At 36.3% G+C, this 24,789-nt stretch overlaps 1 protein-coding gene across 6 annotated transcripts in view; it reads left to right on the forward strand.

Annotated features, from left to right (window-relative positions):
- The window catches only part of CNTLN (centlein), a 199,991-nt gene extending 175,612 nt beyond the window's left edge, over window positions 1–24,379 (forward strand). For 5 of the 6 annotated variants that reach the window (XM_069776754.1, XM_069776753.1, XM_069776759.1 and 2 more), the window contains 3 exons: window positions 14,118–14,303; window positions 15,660–15,737; window positions 23,617–24,379. In XM_069776754.1, the coding sequence (XP_069632855.1) occupies window positions 14,118–14,303; window positions 15,660–15,737; window positions 23,617–23,718 (366 nt within the window). In that variant the 3' untranslated portion in view covers window positions 23,719–24,379. Of the gene's footprint in view, window positions 1–14,117; window positions 14,304–15,659; window positions 15,794–23,616 lie in introns of all 6 variants that reach the window. The other variant, XM_069776755.1, reaches the window with a different exon arrangement.
- The last annotated feature ends 410 nt before the right edge of the window (window positions 24,380–24,789 follow it).

A 24,789-nucleotide genomic window follows, 5' to 3' on the forward strand; every position in this document is an offset into this window, starting at 1 on the left:
AAATGGGCAGGATTTAAAAATGTACTAATAATAAGATAGATATTACAGGGTGGATATGACCCATTATTAGATAAAACAACTCTGTAACTGTGTAAAGTTAGAAGTCTTGTATGAATATTTCTGTTTTGTATCTGGAAGGAAGTAGGCTGATGTTACATGAAAATGATGAAACATTCCCAGTCTATTAGTAGCCAGTGGAGGATTTTAAACAATTTCTAGAAAAAAGTAGTATTTTTAAATGGAGAACTTACAACTTTATAGGACTGGTTAGGGAATTTTTCTCTCGATGATCCTCATTTTCAATAAGTGTTCAAAGTAAGTGTATATATACTGTAACACTGCCATGAGCCTAAAAGAATGGTAATATTGAGTCAATATTCAGAAAGGGCAGTCAGGATAGGTATTTTAGGTCAGTTAGTCTGACCTCATTTCTGGCTAAAATAATGAAAATCTGATATGAAATTCAATTATTAAAGTATTAAAGCATCAGAGTATAGTTATACTTAGAATGGCTTTATGGAAAGTAAGTTGTATTGAATAAATCTGATTTCTGCAAGGCAGTTCAAGTCAGTTGATAAAGTTTACTATTCATTTTAATAAACTGTTTTTAGGATGTCTGATCTATCACTGAGACGTTCAGATGAAAAATGTAGGCAATGCAACATCAATAATATGTTAAATGGATTAAAAATGGCCTGTGCAGTTGATCTGAAAAGTAATTCATGAAATTTAGGTGTTTCTAGGTTTCTGTAAAGATCAGAGCTAAACTTGATTATTAAACATTTTCACAGAATTAGATATCAAATCCTGATAAAATTTTTCAATGGCATTTATGAAGACTGATAAATAATAATGAAAGTAAGTCTGTAACTATAATGTAAGCTAGGCCCAATAAAACATTTTTATTACAGAAGAACACAAACTACTTTTAAGAGGGACCAGGTGGCTGTGAGAGTATTTTAGATGCCTTTTATAAAGCTACATGTTTTCATGCCATCCAGCTTCCATCAGCACCATAAATTCTCTTTGAACCACACATCCAATTTCTATAGTGTACCATTGTTCAGCATTTTCTGTAACATGTATTGCACTATTGGTTCCTGAGGTGGAGCTTGCCAGTTATGTGCAGCACAGCAACCAGGGCAAAATGTTCTTTGTTGTGTTTGTAGTACCTGTGACAACACATGCAGAAAATGGCCATTGGACAAAGTTAAAAAACTGCTATTAGACTACTTGACTGGATGTCTACCAAGCATAGGGTACAGCATACTAGTTTACTATGAAACTGTCCAAAATCCTGCAGGAATTCTGTTTTCCTGCATTTCTATACTTCTTTTTTTTTGTAAGCTCACCTACACTTTGACTGTATATTGCTGTTACGGACCCTTGTAAGCTCCAGACTCAGTAGTGTTGTTTATCTCATTCAACTTGTACATCAGCAAAACTCGTTTTTAGAAATTAATCTGCAGTGATGATGTCTGCCTGAGCATGAAAATATCAGAACTTTTCTGACTTTGAGGAAGATGTTTTGAAGTTTTAATAAGGTTCCTATATTCAGCTGTGGCTGCAATAAATAGGTGATGGTGGCTGAATGCTTCAAAGTCATCTGAGTGCATTTCTCACTTCCATAATGCCTCTGTGATTTGGGGCTTGTGTGCCCTCCACAGAGGATACCCACCGAAGCACAGTTCACATCTGGTCTGTTTTGGCATTGTTCTTGATATGTCTCCAGTATAACCATCTGATAGAATTAACTGCCAAAATCAAGACGCATGGCAGTTTAGTTGGCAAGCTTAGTGGATCTACCCGGGGATCTAACACTCTCTTAAGGTATCTGCCCTCATTTCTGCTACTCAGAGAAGGGCTTAAGCTAGGTGCGTTTCCCCCTTGCTCTGTTGTTTGACATACAGCTACACATGTCAGAGGCCTTATTCCACCTCTGCTTGTCCAAGTAATGTTCTGTCAGCTATTTGCCATTCAGTTAGCCTACCTTATATTCCAATATATGTCAGCCTCTCTTACCTTTCTGCAGTTTACCTTGAATCCTGGCATCAATTTTGCCATGGCATATTTTCTCACTGCTATCTTGGGCTGTAGTTTAATATGCAGGTTAAGGTAAGTTAATGCTTGTTAAAAAGTTCCACCTCTGAGTGACCCTCACTGCTCATTTCTCCCCCTATGAAACTTCCTCCCTCCTCCATTTATGAAACGTCATCATAAACACTATATGGGTCAATTGTGAGCTAGCTCATGAAAATGCAGTTAACCTTTTGAAGACCCAGAGCACCAGCTTTTGTGTACCACAGAGGGTCACAGCAGGGACAGGTTTACACGATTGCAGCCCGGAGATGCTGGGACTGCCCTTTAGTGGCAGTATTAGTTGCAAATGTCACATGAAACTTCCTGCTGTTACAAGGAATAAGTCTTAATTAATGACTCACCACTTTCATGTTAAAAATTCCTGTCATTTGGCAAATTCCTGTTATTTACCGTTGTTTTCTTTTTCTCTTGAACTGTTCTGTGTTGGGGAAGATAGGGCATTGCCAGGAAACATGTTCTTCTCAGAATGGCAATATGCAGATGACATCCTATTTGCTCTTTATCTCAAAATAAAAAATAAAAAAAAGAATTGGCGAAAATTAGTAGTTGGGTTGGGAGGCTCAAATATTTGGGAAATATTCTGTTGTTTTTTATCAGTTCCTTTCCAACACAAGAGCAACACAAGTACACTGGTACTGCCTGTACCTCTAGCTACAAAGTCAGTTCTTTGGATAGAAGTAAATCCTTGCAGGGGACTCTCAGAATTCTCCAGTTATGGTGAGACAGTAAGAAATATACTTCATAGGATGTTTCCATTGGTGAATGTATTCTTAAACCCTGTGGATTTAGGTTTTTTGGCAGTACTACTGCTCCAACCTCTTCCAGGCCCAGCGTGTGCAGAACATGCTTTTTATATGGGTACCCAGATCAGATGCGGGATGCCATTTGAATGATCATATATTTCTTCATCTACAAATGCTAAGCATAATAGGTGATTGTAAAATTTTATAATCAGCAAAAATGGACTAACTTTTTATTGAACTAGAACTAAAGTTTGCTGTGCAGCTGAAAATAGATTTATTTTGAAAAGTTACACAATTGTATATGAACCATTCCAATTTGGAAGTGTTTGACCAAACAAAGGTTTCTTCAGCAGGTCACTAGGTCATTCTGCAAACGACAGCAGATAGTATCACTTAGGTAAATCAGCACTGTCAGTTTTTATTTAAAAGTGGACACCTTTAATATGACTTCAAGTTGCTAGAAAATATTCCCCACTGGGAACACTTGAAAACCAAAAAATAAGTATATTTCATTTATTACACTCCAAACTGTCAACACTTTACCTAGAAAAGTATACCCAGAGTGATTATTTTGTATCGTATGGAGTAGATGATGAGTCCACCAATCTGTGTTCAGTCAGAATCAGCATAATATTTGGTTACAGGGATGTGTTGCAGTCTGGTGAGGATCAGTATTCTTATCTGCAGAATACACACCTTTAAGAGAAGGTGTCCTATACATAAAGTAAAATTTGTGTAACTGAAAAAAATCTTACCATTAAAAAAAATCAGGCATTTATTACTTCTTTTTAACTGTGTGTGCTGCTTCAGGAAAAAAGGAGAAACACAGCTTTTATTATGAAATACCAACCTTTCTTGGTTCTGAGGAGAAATTGGTGATAAATTAAGCTAATCTCCATCAGGATTACACTGCATCTGGGATTTAGGCAAATTGAATCAGAGGCCTGAATAGTGACAGTGAATATCTATTAGACTGTAAACAGAATAATAGGCCCTGTGAATTTTAATGAATGAAGTGAATGGCTGAAGTCTTATAGTTTACAGAAGGCATACGGTTAGTGATGCATACAGTGTGCCAGGAACAGCATATAATGTAGATGTCTTAATGGGTAAAATCTTGATTACCTAAAATGAAGAATTAATAGAAAGACTTTGAAAAGGTTTTCCTTACTCTTCTTTTTCTTTGCTTTTTAGGCTTAGAAGGATAGCACTTCACTTTGGTTTTTGACTATCATAGGTAAAGATGATGACAGATGTAGCTTAAAATACGTTGGTTTTTTTTAAATCCCCCTCTGTATTAAGAGTTTAGAGGAATTGATTTAAATGATTCAACCTATGTAACCAAATTGCAAGGTATGTCAGGTTTCTGTAGCTGTGCATGTATGTCTCCTGCAAAGTTTAGATGCATGTCTGACTTATGCAAGTGATTTTGTTAATATTAGCGTTAATTTTATTTTTCTTAGAGTGCCTGGGAACTGTTCTCATAGACTGTGACTCTCTAATAATAGATACTGTGTGAGCAGATCCAACAAACTTGAGCTAAACAGCAAACTGTCTTCACCAGCTTGCAAATAACTTCCTTTTTTGCCTCAGGAAATAAAAAAAAAAAAATCTTCTAAGTTTTTCAAAGAATAAGACTGCAACAGGCTCAGCTGGGAGCTACTTGGAGACTGCCATGCACTCCCTGGAACAGTATAGATCCACCTGTGATTCCTATAAATGGCTTGGAGAGCCTGCTTTCTAAAGCTGATACTGAGCCCTGTGCGTGATCTGGAGATAGTTAGGAAGATGCCTAGTTTAAAGATAATGGCCAGTTCAGGGTCTAAAAGACAGAAATTATGTTGACTGGAAAAAGGGATAACTGGAAGACTTGGGGGATGGATGTGTGAGTACAAAGTATATAGTAAGAGCTCTGGGCTTGAAGTGATTGGAGAACTTTTTGGCAAAATGACAGGAGAAGTAGCAAAACTTGGAAAGGAGAAGGGTCTCCAGTAATGATTTATTTAAGAGTTTATGTAGAAATAATTGTTCAATGTATGTTGATCAGATTACTAAGAAAGCAAGCTGAAGCAGAGAGAACAGAAAGCACCCATATACAGAGCCTTGTGAAGTCTCCACAGTAATTTAGAAAGGTGGAAGTGAGGGGATTCCCAGCGGACCTGCAGAGAGATGGGAATTGCTCTAGGAGGATAGAATCATAAAAACCAACAAGTGACAGTATTTTAAGAAAACACAGTTGATAAGATTTATGGAATTTTTTTAAGAATATAAGGAATGTCAGAGCCGACCTCTTAAATTGGGTTTCAAACACATTTGTTTCAGCAGTGCAATGGTCTTACACAGGGCACTTGGTTTATAGTTTTTAAGCTTTGTGTGTGTTTCTGCAGAAAGACAGCATAAGCTCAGACACTGAATTGAGTATCAGGAAATCTTGGTGCTCTTCACATCTTGGTCCCTGACCTGCTATGTGACCTTTGGAGAGTTGCTTCACCTCAGTACTTCTTGGTCTGCCCTGAATATTCTTTGTTTGCCACGTCCGGTATAACTGTGCTGACTTTGTCTGCCCTAACTGTTCAGATAATAAACTATCTGAGATCCCAGGCATCTCTTACTACACGTGTGTGAAGCTCTAATCTCTGTCAGTGCCTTCTTTTTTTCTCTGTGTAAATAACTGTAATATATGATGTTTTAAAGGAATGATGCTAGTTTTGCTAGCACCTGTGTAAATCAGAGGTAATTCTGTTGAAACCAAAGAATTTACAGCAGGGAAAAAAATTAATGTAAATGAGGTAGGACTTAAATGCTGAAGTAAATAGGACTTTAAATTATTATTATTGCCCATTTCACATAAATATAATTTTAGAAACCAATATATTTTGACAGAAATATTCTGCCTGTCATCTCATGCTGATTATACATATTTCAACTCATTCTCTGCTATAAAGGAAACTATTATTTTTTTCCCTGTTATAGGTCACAAAACATGGTAATTGTGTTGAAAATTTAGCAACAGTACAATGAAAACTATGGAATGTTTGCTGATACTTAAAAAAGAAGCATCAGTCTGAAAACATTTGGGTCTACAACTTAAGTTTTTGACAGTCTTAAAGCTTAATGTACAGGAGAGATTAGATAACTGTGAAGCTGTAATATTATATATAACCAAATGTCGCTCATATCAGTATCTGCTGTATGCTCTATAAATGAGGTGCCTAGCTGATGCAGTAAGAGGGTCTTTATTCTACCTAAATTCATGTTATAAGGAACGCTATGAAAAGAGGGTTTTAAGACAAGATTTCAGACATAAATGAAAGTGTGACAGCTAAACCGTTATCAAGAGAGGATTAGAAAAGAAAAAGAGAAAATGCTGACCAGTAATACAAAACCCCCTAATTTTGAATCGCAAAGGGAATTTTAAAACACAGAAGTAAACTCTTAAGTATATATTGTGTACTTCTCTACAGAAACATAAACTACATTGTAATTGGCCAGAATAAGTCCATTGCTGCATTTTTGTTTAAGTATGGTATGTTTCGAAGGCAGTGTAAAATTAAAAACTGGCCATGACTTAAGTCACTTTTCTATTTTTGTAAATAAATTGAACTATCTTTTAGAACACAACACAATGTGTTCAATTTCCTTTTCTTATAAATGTCAAATATAGGTTGAAATATTTTTTGTATTCTTCCCTATGGTTTTCTGCACCCGGAGCTGTTTAAGAAAATACAGTCAAAAGAACATTGTCAATTTTGTATTTGAAAATAAATGGTTATAAAGAAATAATTTGTTTTCAATGGTTTTGAATCAAGAAGGAATGGTATTTTGGTAGAAGATGTAGAATGAGATTGGTAGCAAAGGTGTTTTGGAGAAATGTGGAGAAATACAGTATTTAAACAGTTGCCAGCCAAGTGAGACTTTCTTCCTTGTGTTCTAATGGCAAGCAGGAATAACACAGCTTAGGCCAGCATTGTTGTACAAATTCAAATCTTACCTGTGATAGGAATCAGATATCAAATTCTATGCAACAGTTTCTAATTTCTGTCATTGTACCTTAATATTCTTCTACCTTATTGCATTTTAACTGGTTTTTGGGTCTGCAGTTCTAAATGCCGGGAAGCTGAGTTTTGTGATCAAATACTGAAATCCTGAAGCTCCTTTTATACTGTGTCACTCAAGCGCTTTGTCAGGAAAGCTGTGGTGGGTTTAACAATAGTAGCTGCAAAACAACACTGTGCAAATCTGTCTACACTTCTGCAGATGTTCTTACTATAGTTGGGTTTGGGGTATTACTGAATTCACCTTTTCTAGTTCACAGTCTGTCATCCCTACTCAGAGCCATGAAGAAGGCAGGGCTGGGCTAGGATGTTGGACTGTGAACTGAGATAGCTTTTGCCACAAGGGTAGAAGAGGCTGGTAATATTTTAAGTTACTTCAATTAATTTTTCAGATCTTGTCGATAGATTGTTAGTTATGTTCATGTGTGTTCAGAATTGCTTGTGTTAAGTTTGTGGAAAATCAGGCTGTAGATGCAACTGCAGTATCACATTATTTTGTATGTATATACTGCAATTTCTCAATCTTTATTTAAAATGGAATTCTTACATGTCATCAGGTGAGGCAGTTCTTCCAGGCAATGCGCGCTTTCATCTTCCACTGATCTCTGTGAAGTTGTGAGAACTATTCTCAGTGCCAATCAACATAAGATTGCTTATTTTAAATCATATATATCAATGTGATACCTAGCTTTTCTGGATGTATTTCTCCCTTTCAGCTCTTGATTGAGTTAGCATTTGAAACTTTGTAGCTCTGCTAGCTTTTAGGTAATATTGTCACTCTGATAGTCCCTTGAGTGTACCTTTTTGATTTGGTTTGGTTTTAATGCATTCTACACCTTGTTTACTTTATTCTTAACGGAAAAGATAATAAAAGCCAATCTTAATTCTTCCAAATATGTACAAATAAAGAGCTGAGCCATGTAGCTTGAGCATATATGTTAATAAATTTTAGAACTAAAGCAGAAACTGTGACTTAAGACAGGTAAATAAAACCAACACACCACATTATAAATGTGACCTGTGTGACATTGGTAAAATAACGTTACTACCACTTTAATATTTGGCAATACCATTCTTCGTCAGTACTGAATATTGAAGTTGGCAGAGGAAGGTAAGACTGGTCTGTATCTCCTCTACACCTTTACACTCTACTTTCAGGGCATCTGCTGTAGTTTCTGAAATCGCGTGGTCTCTGGGGATCATAAGAATTAAGTTAACCTCCTGAGGCTGACTCATTCCCATGGGTCAGAATGCTACATGTTATAGCCCTTGGCCAGACATATCTATTGCAGTGGTCTGTCTTGTGTTTATTTGTCTACACTCTTGTCCCTTTTCTGATCGAAAAAAAGTTACGTCTAGAAGATGTACTTGTTCAAGTGAAAGAGCTAGCTGAGGTAACTTAATATATATATAAAAAAATGAAATTACTATAGAAGATTTCTTTTCTCTGACATACAGCAGTCATGCTGTGAGATTGGTTTAAACATTATTACTGGAATTATTTTGAAAGTCATTTTCAGAGAAGCAATAAGGACCAACTAACTCTACTTTCATTGAAGAAACTTGAATGCTTGTTTCAGCTGCTGAAACAGTGCATGACGTCATCTCTTTCTGTCACTTTGTCCATTTATTCTGTTTTGTCGTGTTGATAGTGAGCTATTTGGGGTGGTAGTGCTTTCTCAACCTTTCACAGCACTAGAATCTGCCCTAACCAGCAATAATTGTTCTACCAAAATGACGGAGAAGTTCTTTAAACTCAGCATTCAGTTCTGTGAAATTCAGATCTTGTTTTCCACATACAGCTGCAACATCTTCACAATGCTTTTGCTTCTTTAGGAAGCTAACCTTGTTTCAGAAAAGATTCTTCATTTTATTTTTGGTGTGATGGTCTGGGTCACATCCTTACACCATTCCAATCTACAAAACAAGTGAGTTTCTAAAAACACATTACTTGTTCATATTGAACTACATACAAAATATTATGTATGGAATTGTTCTGTATATTACACTGTTCTATACATTTGTGGTTGGTTGACCCTGGCCAGCAGCTAACCACCACATAGTTGCTTGCTCACTTCCTGCCCCCAGAGAATAGGAACAGCAAAAGCGAGAATACTCATGTGTTGAGGTAAGGACAGTTTAATAAGTGAAGGAAAGAGGGGAAGAAAACACCAAGGGATGTGGACCAATGCCCAGCCAGTCTCTGAGCAATGGCTACCTGCCAGGCTAATCCCCCATCACCCTCAGCTTTTTGTTGAGCAAGGCGCTATATGGAATGAAATGTCCCTTTGGTGAAGTCAGGTCATCTGTCCCAGCTGTGTCTCCCTCCCTGCTTCTTGTGCACCCCCAGCCTACTCACTGAGGGGGCAGGGTGGGAAACAGAGAAGGCCTTGATGCTGTGCAAGCAATAGCAGGTGTGTTATCAACATTGTGTTATCAATTCAGTCACAAATCCAAAACACTGCACTGTAGGACCTGCTAGAAGACAATTAACTCCATCCCAGCCAGACCCAGCACAACATTATTACTATCGTACAAAGCACAGTAAAGCTTACAGTTTTCCGTAACTAATGTGAGCCATGGCTTCTGCCATGAGATCTGCACCAGTGCAAGATTGAAATCTAGCTATAAATAGCTACAGTGCTAGCATCAGACTTTAGTTTGTCTTAAGGCCATTAAGTTTTATTATACTACAAACAATAACAATAGGGTGTGTAAATTAACATGCTAATTACAAGAATAGTTTTAGGCATTGACTTCGTCATATGGCTTTACTTGGGGCCATTGATCAATTTGTGTCAACTCCAGGATTAACTAGTGTCAGAGCTTTTGGGGATGTGGAGACCTTATTAATAGTGTGTTGTCAGGGTCTGTGTATCACTACAGCTTCTTTGAATGTTTAATTAAATATGATGTTTTAAATGAAAGAAGAACTTTGTCTTTATACATATCAAAACTGGCAAAAGATGTGGTGCTAAAAAGTGGTTGCATGCTGAGACCAAAATCGAAAACTATTATAAAGAATGAATATTTTGGGTTGTGAAAATAAAGTAAAAAGCCTTATAAGGGAGATATTTTAGAACTGTATGCAACCCAGTAGATGTAATATATACTATATAACTATATGGAGTTGGTAGCTAATGCAGCAACTGCTACTGATTAAAAAAAAAGCTGGGTACTTTAAGCTCATGTTGTTAGAATTTTAAGCTTGTTATTTTTCTAGTCAGACCAGTAGCAATTGCACTGGTCTGACAACATGTGTTGTAGATTTGTTTTCAGGAATTAATCAGGGATTCCTATTCTAGTTGGCTGGTAGCAGCTAAGTATGTCCCACAGGAATAACTCTGACAGTAACATCTAAGTTGGGAAAATGGGTTTACTACCAAAATAGCACCTAGATTTGACACCAAAGAAAAGCAGAGAGAAAAGATCAAATCCTAGTATTACTAGTACTAATAAAGGCATTGTTATCATACATCAATACAGTACTGAAGTCATATTCTGCATTGATTTCATTGCCGGTAGTTTGTATCACCTGTGTATGCTTATAAGTTTAAAACCAAGCAATTCAGAAATAAAGTAGGAAGTTTTTTAGTTTAAAACCCTACGGTTAGCTCCAGAATGCATTGGATCAATTTCTTAATCAAAGAATGCTATTATACTGGCTGTACTGAGTGAGTACACTCACCAACAAAACCTGTGTTGGTAAACTCTTAGGTTTTTGTCATTTTCAGTTTGGAAATGGTTCTTCCTAACTCAGTTAAAGACCTGTGTGGCTTTGATGTTGAACATTTCTGTAGTAAAGCATGAACTGACACATAAATGAAATCACTAATAAGTAAACAATTTAGCACATGAATACATTAGTGTATGACGGATGAGGATATATCAACAGAAAAAAACAACTTAAAATCATAGGGAGACTATCATTTTTTAAGGCACTTATCCAGTGAAAAATGTATATCAAAACATTATTATTACAACTTAATAATATGAAGAAGGCAGGTTCAAAAATATCTGGTCTCTGAGAGTCCAATTTGAAAGGCCATAAAGTAGGCTTATTTTTCACATATGGTGTGTATTTCACACATGCTTTAGTGTATTAGAACTGCTCAGGGAAAAAAGGAATTGACGTGTAAGTCCTCTATAAGTATGATCTACAGTGATTATACGTAACGTGTATGCTTGCATATCAAATTTATTAGTTATAATTTTATCTTTCCTTGATTTTTGTTTAAACTTCCTTTTTCTTTTTTTCTTTTTTTTTTTTTTTTTAAATTGCTGCTATAGATTCTTCAGGGTCTTTCTGGTACCTTCCTTTCTGGAACTCTGAACTAAAAGACAAGCACAGTGGAGTTGCAGTTTCTGGCATCCATTGTTGCTATTGCTATCAGCTTATTCACTCATCATGAGCCTCTTTCAGAGTTTGGATACACCAATAAAATTTAATAATATTGTAAGACTGTTGTCTGGCAATGTTTGTATGTCTGAGATGTTCAAGTCAATGTTTAACTTTGTTTATTATCATGCTTTTTGTTTGTCTGTGCTCAGCTGTTTATCATTATTTGTAGGTTTTCCATGTGCCTTTGCAGTTAATTTCCTTGATATTTTACTCCTTTAATTTACATTTTTTCTTTGCACCATTATACCAATGTGCATCTTCTAGCCTGATCACCTAAGTCTGAGAGAGATGTTATTTTTAAAATTCGGGAAGCTGATTCAATTTGATTAAAAAAGTACAGTTGAGCTTATTTTTCCATTGTCTAATACATCTCATACATTTTGCACGAGCCAATTTACTGTTGGACCATTTCAAATGCTACAAAAACATGTTGTCATTTATCTGTAATTTTTTTTTCATAATGTGTGCTTTTCTACTTGGGGCTCTCTCCTCTCTTAGTCTACTTCCTTCTATAAGCTTGATCCAAGTTGCCCTAGCTCCCTGCCTATAACATCTCAAGTTTCTTCATCTCAGCTCTGTACTTGCAGACAGGTCTATATGCAAGATATTGTGCTGGAAATACTGTGGATGGAGGGACCCACACTTGAATCAGAAAATGGGACAAATTTCATTGTACCTTCTCTCCCCAAATTTATGGTAGGGTAATTTCGGTTTTAATAATTAAATTTTAGATAAGTACAGAAAAACGTTTAGTTGGGAAGTGGTAGAAAAATAAACAAATCTTGGAATCAGATGAATCTGTAGTGCTTTTTTGAAATATATCAGCAAGTGCTCTCTAATGACTGTATTTTGAATACACTAGAGGCTGTAGAGTACTTTACCTCAAATGCCAATAAACAGGCTTCATAATTCTGCAGTCAGTTTCTGTGGGATGAAGGCATTCTGCAGAAAAAAGAATTTTCAGGAGTTAATCAGCTACTGATGAGAGATAGTTTAATAAGATAAGCCCCACATATGACGATCGAAAGAAAACCTTATTCTCTCATTTTAAACTCAGCCAAGGTGTCTGTGTTGACAATCACAGTTCTGCTTGAGTCATGGAAGTTGAATAGGCTAGGAGGATCTTCTGACAATGAGTTACTGCTCTTTTCTCTCAGCCAACAATTTTTAGATAAAATTGTATTGCTCTGCTTTTGACAAAATGCTTTTGTCATAGTTGCATATTGAAACAAAATAACTTCAGTTATACAACTGATGATTTAAACTAACGCTTAGTGTTATTTCACTGAGCGGGAGAACTTCAGGAATAGGAGAGGTGGGAACTTGACCCATCAATTCTTTGTTGTGCAGTTTGGCTCATGTTCAGCTGTGGAAGGTAGTATTTGAGCTCAGTACTTGTGTGGTGTTGGGGAACAAAAACCAAAATCAGGTTTGAATTCCATTCATCTTTCATTCAGGTCAACAAAGTCTTTCCAGCAGGATTTTTCATACTGTTTCTTTTATTCTAGTTTTAAATAAACAAAGGAGAGTGGCCTCACCCCTGCTGGGTTTCTTCTTTCCTGTTAACCATGAGTACAATTTTTTCTCTAGTCATCTCACTATTTTTTATTTTTCCTAGGTTTTTACATCAGCTTTACTAAATCCCAGTAATCCCTTTTTTCCACTCCAGAGAGTGGTTCTCCTTTACTTCATTTAAACCTTTCAAACAGTTTTCTTTCAATAGTATTATTCTGTTTTTCTGGATATGTTTTTTTTAAGCTGCGAGCATCTTTCTAGCTTAGCCAGATCATTCAGTAATGATCATAGAAAAATTGTCCTCTATTATTATTATTATTCTCTTTATTAGTTACTAGTAATAGTAGCAATGATAATAAAGTTTAATTATGCAGCATTAGCACCATCAGACATCCTATCAAGCTCTAGTTCTTGCTTAAAACTAACTAAAAGTCTTCAACAGCAGAAATGGGATCTAAAATTGAGGCTTCTTTTGGCACTTCTGCTTCAGACCTTGTCAAAGCCGGGGTTAAAGAACAATTGCAGTGGTTCTGGTCTGGCACCTGATCTTCCTCCCGCTGCCTGAGCTGCTCTCTGTTTAAAACACCTACTATCTGCTGAGAGCACGTTTGCAAAGAGTCTGCCTGGCCTGGCGAGGCCTTCTGTATGGACCAGCTGCATGGAGGATACTACCCTTCCTATGCAAGCCTTGAATAATAATGATATGGTGGACTTGTGTGCTCTAAGGGTACGCTGCTTATCAGCAATGGATAACCACTACTGTGATGATTTAAATTGTAGAAATTACATTGGGAAGAATCAGTAGCCAGGACAGTGTTGAATTACCCTGTCTTGGTGGGAACCAAAATCTTAGGTTTTCAATAAAGAAGTATACTGGTGTTTCTTCATGCAGTGAGGTATGAATAAGCTTTAAAAAATTTCTGTTTGACCAAAGTAAAGCCTGACAGTTCTGTTGTTATTTCAAGAATATTTCTGGTAAAGTGGATCAGGAAAGGATTTTTAATTGATTCTGTGGAAACTGCTTTGTTTTACTACTGATGGCATTATGAATATAGTTATTCTGCTGAAGACACAACAACAAAAAATTATATCTATATTTAATAACATTTTCTGGTTTAATGTATTAATTAATATTTTGTGTTCTAAATACCATGTTATTTAATATTACAGCACGTATCCTATTGAACCAGAATGAAGATAAGTGCCATGTAAAGGAGCTTAGTCTAAATGATACTGTTTTTTCCCTAGTGTTTGCACTTTAAGAAAAATTGCAACAGAGTATTTTTTGCTTGCACCTTACAGGCTCTAACCAGAGAGTTACAGCACAGCGTACAAGAGCTGAGAACAAAAATCAAACAGGCAAAAAAAATGGGAGAAGTGAGAGCACGCAAAAAGAGCCTTTCCCAAGAGTCTGTTCAGTTGGCAGCGTCTATCCTTAATGTTTCAACAACTGATCTTGAGGAGATATTAGAAGTAGAAGATGATGAGGTAAGTTATTTTAAGGACTCTTCTGTAAAAAGCAGCTAGATCAGAAGATACTGTATATTTGCATTCCTGAGGAAAAAGGATTTCCAGGGTAAAGACTGGAATTTTATTGTGCAGCATCCACACAAAAAGCACAGAAAGAACAGAATGGTTGGATTTAAATAAAAAGGTCGGGTTAGAGACTCATAAGGTGGCAAGACTTCAGGCATGCATAAATAAAATATAAATATACTGTTTTGAGCGTGTAGATGTAGAGACATTATTTGAAAATCCTTAGTAGTTTCCTTTTTTGTGAGACTATTTGGCAGGGTTATACATCTTAAATAGACTTCTGCATTAATGAAAACAAAATTAGAATGTGTCTTGCTGTGCCAGATTGATTCCATTGATGCTTCCTTTCTTGAATTGTGATACCTATTAAAGGTATTTCTAGTAGACAGATGGTTTCTGGGGGAATCCATTGCCTTTTTTAGTTGGTTCTATCATACATTTTACTATGAAATATTTGATAGTGTTTCATCAAATCACCCTCTATTAAATAGAGACACTAATAGGATTTCTTATCCAGTTTTGTTTAGGCCTGATCAAATAATACATGAAAAACCCTGTGCACTAATAACAGTGTCTAGGAGTTGACCATGACTGGGCTGTAACTGTACTCTGGTGATGACTTAGGTTAAGCCTTATTGGAGCTTTATATTAACAGAAATCACAAAAGAGAGTTTTCACATTGGTTAAGTAAAGGTGCATTGTATGTGTATGCACTGGTATGGATTACATTCATGAATACAAATGAAATGGACTCATTCCTGCCCTGTTTACTAACATTTATACACCCCTGTAAAGTGATTCACTTTGGCGGAATTGTTCCATGCTTACCTCATTCTCAAAGTAATTTCTACATCCTGTATCTTTTGCAGTAATCACTGTTGTGAATATATGTGTAAAACACAGAAACATACGTAACTATAAATAGAAAACAAATTTAAAATACACGTGATGTATCTAAAATGTGTGGTATAAATTCATGTTCTATTTATCAGTGTGTAGACTCAGGAACCTTTACATTGAACTTGTAAAATTTACACATAGATCAGATGTACACCTGTATATTCATGTGAAAAGGACATGCTGTACACGTTTCTAGGGATACACACAGACAAAGATAGGTTTATAAATTTAACAGAGCCCTCATACTTGGTGGATATGTTTCAGGTAACTAGTTTTGCAAGCATGATTCCCACTTCCACATGCTGTTTAGTCAATGTATACCCAGTTACACATTTCCTTTATTGTTCATTATGCTCTTCTCGGGTGGCATCGAAATATTGTGTCTTTGTTATATTTTTCTGTTTTTAGGAAACGGCAAAGGCGAAAATGGAATTTGAAAAAGATAAAGAGTGGCTGCAGTATATACAGAAACTTATTGAAGCACAGGTGCTAAATTTGCATCTTCCCTTGATGAATTATAACTTTCTACTCTGAGCAGCTAAGTGATTTTAGTTTGTAATGAATCTATTGCATTTGTAATTATATTGCCATTGATGGTCCCAAACTATACTGTGATAAGGCAATGTAAAATCCTTGTTCTGTAGCGTTTCCTTTTTATTTCTCTTAAAATAACAGACACTGGATAAAACTGAAGAGATGTTAACCAAGGATTTGCGATAGCTAACTTAGCAGCTGAAACCAGTGAAACAATGCTGGAGAAAAACAGCACAGATCTTCGCAAATGTGTTAATTGAATTATTGGAACAGTGTGTAATGCTTGCTAGAGTGAAAAGGATCCATTCTTTCATGCCTCTTAGGAAGAAGACATTTTTTATTACTTGCCTTTAAAGTTAGTAGTTGATATGGACACCTGAGGAGTTCATGGGTTTCAGTGACCTTTTACTGTGGACCTGTTTCCAGTCAATTCATGTTTTCCTCATAGCCAGACAGCTGTTTATTATCGTGTCTTCTCGCATTCTCTACAATATTTTCTACTGAGACCTCGAGCAGCTTGTTAGTGGGAAGTAAATATTGATTTGGCATCCTGTCAATGCAGAAAGAATGAAAAAATTTCCACCAGAGGCCCCTCAAACATTTTCCTATCGACATTTTCTGGGCAGAGAGGAAAGCTGCATAGAGGATGACAAGGCTGAGACTAGCAGAAATCCCTGAGGGGTCCATTGAGACTGCCGCTGTGACCTGTGTTATACTTTTTCTTCTCTTTCAAGTCTTTTTTTTAATACACACAGAGTCTGCTGGGATGCTCCCCTCTTGTAAGTGATCAAGGGCAGTTTATTGGCAGGTGAGAGCCCTGCTTTTCTAGCCACAGTCAGCTTTTGTTTGGACATCACTGACAGCATACACTGACTCTTGAAACTTTTCCATTATATTTTAGTTGTCTCCTTTATTCAGATGATGGGTAGCTGATGTCTGAAAAGAAATAAACTTTGATTTATAAATCCAGTATTCCTAATGCATATTCACCAGCATGGGTCCATTAGCAATGTAGTTCATTTCAGTTATGAATGTGAATGATTGAAAATATTTTGAAAGCTATTTCAAGGGAACATTCACATGCAGATTTATATATTTTCTCATTAATAGCTTTTGTGTCTAGATTGTGTCCTGTGGCCAGATTTTTAAGAAATTACAGTTTTTCCGTCTTTCATTATCAAAACTTACTACCATTAAGACTGCTTAATTGCTGCAGTGGAAGAGATGGAAATACCAGTTTGCTTTTATTGGCTTTGTCAGAAATACTGGCATTTTAATTTAACCTCATAGTATTACATGGCGTTCAGCAGTAAAAGCACAAATATTTCTATTCACTAAATTGCCTTAATTTTAAGAATTTTTTAAAAAATCCATAAATTTCAAGATTCTTTCCATATTATGGACTCCAAAATAGGAATCAGATTCATGGAATATGATGAAGAATTCTTATTCTATTTTTTGTTGTCATTCTTTGGTACATCGATAAAAAATCCTAAGCAGAATTTTATCACTGCTCTTTGTCTGATATACACAGGGAGCAAAAACCAGGGCACAGGGAGTGAGGGTGTTCTTGACTATGTAACCAACTATATTAGGATTGCAAATGTTAACTAAGGATAGAGGAGCTCATTGCTCTCAGCTGTATAAGTTTGTGTACAAGTTAATAGTAGTTTTCAGCAATTTTTGCTTCATCTTGTGGGGTTCCCCAGGAGGAGCTCTGAGGGTAAAAGTAATTCTTGGCAAGCCGACCATCTTTAGAACTGCAAAGGGATTAGTGCTTCTTGGGAGCAGCCAGCTCTGCTTTTCATTTCTGTCTGTGCTAAGTCACATGGATGGAAATTGCTAAGATTTCTTGGTCTCTATTTGGAAGCAGCTCACGGAAGAGCTCTTTGCCCTTTAAAATGCTTAAGTCGTATCTTGTAGAGAGTTTGGTTGTAGTTTCCTTTGGTAGGCATTGGTAACAATTTTGATCAGAAAACTAAAGCTCATGGTGAAATGAAGGCTTTGTGTCAGGACTTGGCTCATATCAGACTGCACACTTAGTGTTTCAGGTTGGCAAACTGTGTACGGGTTTGCATCTTGAACAAAGATGCAGGCTTGCCCCTTTTCTATTATTCTGAGAAAATGTTCGGCTGAAAATTGCATCAGATCACTTAATATTGCAGTTAGATATAGTGTCTGTTTGTGCCATTGAGCCAGGACTTTGGAACATAATTGCCCAGCAGTATTGATTTAATTGCCTAGGTTTATTTGTGGACTCCTAATTATTGACTGGAGGTAAATTTAATGGGGAAACCTTTATGAACACTGGGAAACTGCTGCTGTTGCTGTTATACATAATGAACTGCATCATATCCCTTTAGATCATTCTTCAGGCTAATTTTATTCCACTGTGACAGTACGATAACATTTAAAATGTCATAGACATTTTATTTTTATTACTGACATATGCCATTTTACTGCTGCATTAGAATTTTGGGGGGGACTGAGGGAAGCACTAGTTGCTTTTTGCTGTCATTTTATAGATTCCCCTAAAGTGTAATGATAAAAGATAGCACACCTCTGTTTTATTCTTCATCTGTACCTTCATTTTCTGTACTCTTATGACTTGAAAAAGTCTAATTTCTGTCAGCTTTACAAGAATGTTAATATTTCAGTGATAAATATTTTTGCATTCCTGAGGCTCACAGACACCAGTCAGAGTTTGTGTTCTTATTTTATCAACTGCTGTAGAAACACATGCGGAGAAACTACACCACTGCTAAGAAGCTTACAATTTGATAGAGACATCTCTGCATCAGGATATTATTATGTAAATCAGAATCATATAATTGAAAAGTACAGTCATGTTCTGAATTCTACAGAGCTGGTAAAAATAACTTATTGTCTAAACCTATGTCTGGAATGGCCAAGTGTTTTTTCAGTTGCCTTTTTGTATTTGTACATTAACACCCAATGACTAGAGTGTTCTCACTAAAATATAAAAATTAAACATCTTAATAAATGACATTAGGATACAATGTAAAACGTTCACTTACCTATGAAGAACCTGTGTGTGGAGAGGCTTCACAGGAGCACATGCAGGTATCTGCTACCTGCACAGGGATGTCTGAGTCATGTATAGAGACATCAGAGTGATTATGCATTAGTGATTGGGCATAGGAGAGAGAAGCTGGAAGAGGTATCGCATTATAAACCATTGAGTTTTTACTGGTTTGTGGTATTTGGGAGAGGAGGGAACAAGTATGGTTATCTCAATATGTATGTGGGTTTACAGCTTGCATGGCAGGTGATGAAGCTTCTACTTACTTTCTTCCTCACAGCTGGGTGTGTATGTCTTATTATTTGAACCTGACACAGGATAGTAGCACTCTCTTTTTGTAATCACTTAAAAAACCTGACAAGCCACCAACCTTCTCTAGCTTTTTCCCATCATAGGAATCTTACATAGCTAAACCAAGAGAGTGACTTCTTTTCACATAACTTAAACAAGATTACTCGTACCACCCCAGACTTTCATTCACTGTGGCTGATTGTAAGGAACAGCATCTGGGAACAATCCACTAATAATTTTGTATGTGAGTACAGCATGTTAGCCCAATCCAGATTACTGCCTGATGTCTCCAAGAACTATTTTTTAATAAAATACGAATCATCTCCATAACTCTTCCAAGCATTGAAGCAAATGACAGCATTGATTTAGCATGTCCCTTATCAGATATACAGCGGCACTTGCCTTCCCTCCATCCTCATGTACTCCTCGGGATATCACATCTCACATAAGCAAAGGTGCCTAGTAACATCTTTCCTCTCATGACCTCATTATGAATCTACAAATCATATTCCAATGGTGAAAACTTCCAGAAAAATTCCCTCCCCTCTGTTCAGTGGGCACTTTGTAGGTGTGTGTATAATCCATCTCCAGAACAGGTTTTGGAACTGTATATTCATTCTTCATCAGTAGGGATCTTCCCCAGCCCTTTTCTAGGATTTGCACTGGCTTCTAAACATAGATTTCCGCTGGTGTCATCTGGGAATGTGCACTAACAGCTACGGTTATTTTCTTTCAAACTTCTTGGGTTGGAACTCACCTACTTTGCTTTCGTTAGTCTCTCCAGCCTGTGTCTGTCTTCTTTTTGAACAGGTCTCTGTTCATTGCCTGTCTTCTGCTCACACGCACACATATGTATTCATCAGGTTTTTCAAGTACCTGCACATTAAAGAGCAGCACCAGTGAACCATATCCTGGGGACCATTAATACTGATATCAGACCATCAGAAAGTAACCATGGTTTTCTTGTCATTATGAGAATAAGAGCTCAGTCCTGTGCATTGACAATCCATTATGGTATAAGTTGATGTTTTATCTCATACACACAAACAAAACCACATTACATCACTTTTCTTGGACTCAAAACAGGGAGAGATTGGCTTGATTACTCAGGGTAAGAGTACAGACAGGCACATATCTATTTATATAATCATGTATATACAGCCATCACAAAGTAGAATGGAAAAAGAGCAATAGTGAAGCATTTCTCTAATTTTTTTTTGTAAACTTTGACTTTTAGGTCATAGTGAAATTAGGAGGGTTTGGTAATTATAATCTGAGTTTCTTTAGTTTTATTTCAGGTTGTTCTTTGTGGTTTACTTAATTCAATTTGAGGCAGCTCTGCAGTGTGTTTAGATGGCTTGTTGGGCAGATTTATTATACTGATGATCCATATGGGGAGATGTAAAACAGGTGTAACCACTAATTTGTGTATTCCAGAAATTAGATCCTTTTATTTTTATGTTAACACATTTTAGACTTTGTGAAGCAGAGGCCAAGTAATGCTGTACTCTGTGAATGGAGATGCTGTGTCTCATTAGAATAACAAAATTGCCTTGCATTCATTATAAGTCTTTTCACTGGCAGATCAGTGTATATTTACGTACTTGTGCTGAGTGAGACTTAGTCATGTTAAGGTCGATATATATTACTAGTTTATTTTTTACAGAAGGGATCTCCAAAAGAAGTATACTCAAGGTCAGAATAAAGAGGTGAGAGAAATAGAAGTAACTGTCAGCATTCCTGACTTTAGGATCGTATTACTTTACAGTTATCCATACACCAAGATATCCGTCTGATAAGTTGTGTAAGAAATATGCCATTTCATTCATATGGCTTTCTAGTATCAAAGAAGAAATCTGTAATTCTTGTAAAGATAAAGAAATAAATAAAAATCTTTAAAGCCACATGTAGTTTGTGCTCTCAAATGTTTGGAATTTATACAAATTAATTAAATACTACTTCTCTTAAAGCCTACCATAATGTACTGATTTAGGATCGCTATTATTGTTAATGCGTAGTGTTCAGATAAATTGGTTGTGGCACAGATAACTGGAAAACATTTGAAGGAAGTGTCATTCTGTATTAAAATATATAATTATCTGTGGTATAAACAAGCTTTCACTCCTTAGGTGTGCACTTAGCACTCACTGAATTCCCAAAGCCTTTCCCAAGCATATGGCAGGTTTGGAAGCTGGGATGAATACTTTGGAGTAGAGACATTTTCAACAATTGTGAAGTTCTGGAGAGAAGTGTAGAGGGAAGCTTCCCAGGATAGTTACAGAGCCATCATTAAAAGTAAATCTGACAGGCTTCTGTTAAAGATGAAGACTGTAGAGATCTTCCAGTTCTGGGTGTCAGTATAGAAAGAAAACCAGATAAAAACATACAGCACTTTCTCTGCTGCATACCAACAAATGTTGAAAGGATGACATAATATTCAACTTTCAAATGCTCTTGATTTAAATTAATGATTTAAATGGAAAGAGTTCTTGAAAGATCACTTTGCTATGACATGGAAGCCACAGTGAGTAGTAAGCAGCAAGTAAAATGTAGCTAGAATGATATGAGCCAGAGACATCAATAAGAAACCATTCATCTTAGGCACAACATTAAGAAGGTGAAATGTATCAGAAATGAATGTAGTTCAAGCTAGGCAAGAAGAATTAAGAGGCTTTGAGGTAACAGTATACTGTTCTCATAAAAAACATATTTCGACAACGAGGGAGAGCAATTAGAATGAGTAGGATGCTGGAGTCAGTGTTTTTAAAGCACAGTAGCAAGTAAGTGTCACAGAATTTCAGCTTAAGATTATGTCTTATATTACTCTGAACAGATTTTTGCTCAGTGAATTGGATCCCTTTATTGCCCAAAAAGTCATCACAGTAGCATACAGGAGAAGGCTGACACGTGTAGATGACTAATAGAAAATTCTTGCCATAGACAGGAGTTATTTATGACAGATGGAGACACGTCTGGCCAGCAAGTACCAGCCCTTCAAAACCCTCCTTGTTGTAGAAAAAGGAAATAATGCATATTATCATCCTTTTTCTGTAACTGCAAAGTGACTGTTGAGCAACATGTAGGATTGCCATTGCAGTCACCTAATGATAGATGCTTGCTATTAACAAGATTTTCCTTGCTACATTTTTTTTTCTGACTTGTTAGTGATTATAAGTATCAGTATATAGATTCATATCTGTATATCAGTTCAGACATTACACCAGCATTTGTATTTGATGTACTTTTACATCTGGGGTTTTTTGTTTGGTTGGTTTATGTTTTTGTTTCATATATCTAGGAAACAGGCAGTACTCCATCTGGTATAAGTAGCATACAATCTTCTCTTTAAGTTGGAATATAGAAGTGAAAAAATAAAATCAGAGCAATGATACTTGAGTGTGGAACTAGAGAGTGGTTCTAGACATAAAAGTGTCGCCTTGAACTACAGTTGTTAAAAGCAGAGGTGACTGGCCTGCCTAACCAACTGCTGTATTTTACCTAGTTTATTTCTTGTGGCCTTATTGAAGTAAAATTATCTCTCCTTCTGATATGAGCATCAGCTGTTGCTTTTGGTGTGGGACTGACGCGTCGGTCACCACTGGTCTCACCAGCAGTTCAGGAAAGCTGACAGAGTTCTGTGAAGCTGACAGAGACTTTCCAAGGGTGAACGAAAACTGTTCTGCTCTCCTCTGGCACAGCACCGACCACTCTGGGTGGAGCTGCAATGCCTCGTGTTTTGTACCACCTCCAAAAGTACTTCCCAGCATACAGCACACTGATGCACCAAGACTGTGAAAGAAAACCTCCTTAAGCGTTAAAGCAATGACACTGAAAAATATACCAAATCTTTCTCAGAAGACATCGACTGTGCAAATACATCCTTTATATCAGAGCAGATATAAAAGAGGCTTTCACTTTTCTCTAAATATGTAAATACATTTTTTTGGTACCATGTTTTAGAGGAGCAGATGTTTGTGTCATATCCCAGTCGATGCAATTGGAACTTTTGGGCTTTGGGGTTTTGTTTTGCTTTGGTTTTTTTATTTACAAGTTTTCACATGTGAGTCTAAGGCAGTTGCCACAGTATTGAGAGCTGTACTGGTAGTTCTATCTGATCCTCCTGAGAGTAGTGAACATACACTACCATTTGTGCATGCCCTAGAGATGACTGTAACCTTTTATTGATCAGCTGATTGAAGATAAATGACAGAGATGCTGGTACTGCAGTTTACATCATTAACATGGTCAGTAAAGCATGAATTGTTCAATAAGGCGTTTATCTTTTTTCATTTTACTCTGTTCTTTTATCATTTTTATGATAGAGAGCAAATTTTCAGACACTAACCAGGCAGGTGAACTTTAAAGATCAGACATGCACATGTGTCGTAGTTGTCAGAACTAAGAGAAATCTAACGGTTTAAAGATATTTAATAAATGTTTTTCACATGAAGAAAATAAAGTTAAATGATCATTTTTCTTACTATGTTTCTTTTTCAGTTTCCTTTTGCCTCATACTTAATGGATGCCATACTGGAAAAATTAAATGAGAAGAAGAAACTGGTAGAAGAATACAATTCTCTCATGAAATGTACTGTATGATATTGCTAAGACCTCTCTTGGCGAAGTGTGACTAAAATATGCGTGCTGTTCCCTCATGTCTTTTCACATAAAGAGCCGTCAATATGCATGTTCAATACATAAGTAGAAACTGTGAACTAATTGTTGAACAAGAGGAATTAATTACATTCCTATTTAGAAAAGAGTGTGGAGTTTGATTCCTGAAGACAAAAATTGCTGCAAATCAATGCAAAGTTAAATATTATTTTCCTTTAAATGCGTTAGCAGGGAACACCAGTGGAGGCTTTGTAGAGAAAGTATGGTTTTGATAGAACCAATACACATCTGTACAATTCAGAAAGTACAAAAAGCAGCTAAGTAACTCCTGGTTGTACTAGTCAGAGCAGTAGAAGTAGGATTTGGAAAGGAACTGGGAATATCATTGGGATTTTGAATACCTAATCTCTTTTAGCTTCTTTGTAAATCCAGCTTTATGATATATGCTACATAAAATGATATGCTCTCTTTTTGTTGGAAAAAATGAGAAAATGAATGATTGTAGAAATAGAGTACTCAATGTAGATTAATACTCCTGGGAAAAGCTGTATTTTCTTCCGAGTTGGAGTGTGTTGTGTACAATGTATTTAGTTGTATTTAAAAAATTCAATACAATAAATTTATTTCCACTGTGGGGTTTTTTTCACTAGTAGTCCCAGTTCTTTCTCAGCTAACACCAAGCTGCAAGCCCTCACTTTCCTTGGGAAAATGGTATAGAGTTTTAGTCATTACCACCAAGATTTATCTAGCAGTACTAACAAATAATTGCTCTTTCTTCATATCTTTGATCTTAAGAGTTTGTATTCCTCTGGACCAACCCACCTGGAAAAAAACGAAAGACCCAGGTTTCTGAATTCATGTGGTAATAACATTTAACTCTTATATATGACTCTTCACCTATGGATATCAAGTTGTTTTACAACAAATATCATTATCTTTATTTGTATTGGGTGGGGAATCAGAAGCAAGATCTGTTTCACCTAAGATCGCTCAAAAGAAGCATGAAACAGAAAAGTTTTCTGCATGTCAGTCCAGTGCTTTTCCTAGGATGTCACC

This window comes from Haliaeetus albicilla, chromosome Z (assembly GCF_947461875.1).
Source record: "Haliaeetus albicilla chromosome Z, bHalAlb1.1, whole genome shotgun sequence".
NCBI lineage: Eukaryota > Metazoa > Chordata > Aves > Accipitriformes > Accipitridae > Haliaeetus > Haliaeetus albicilla.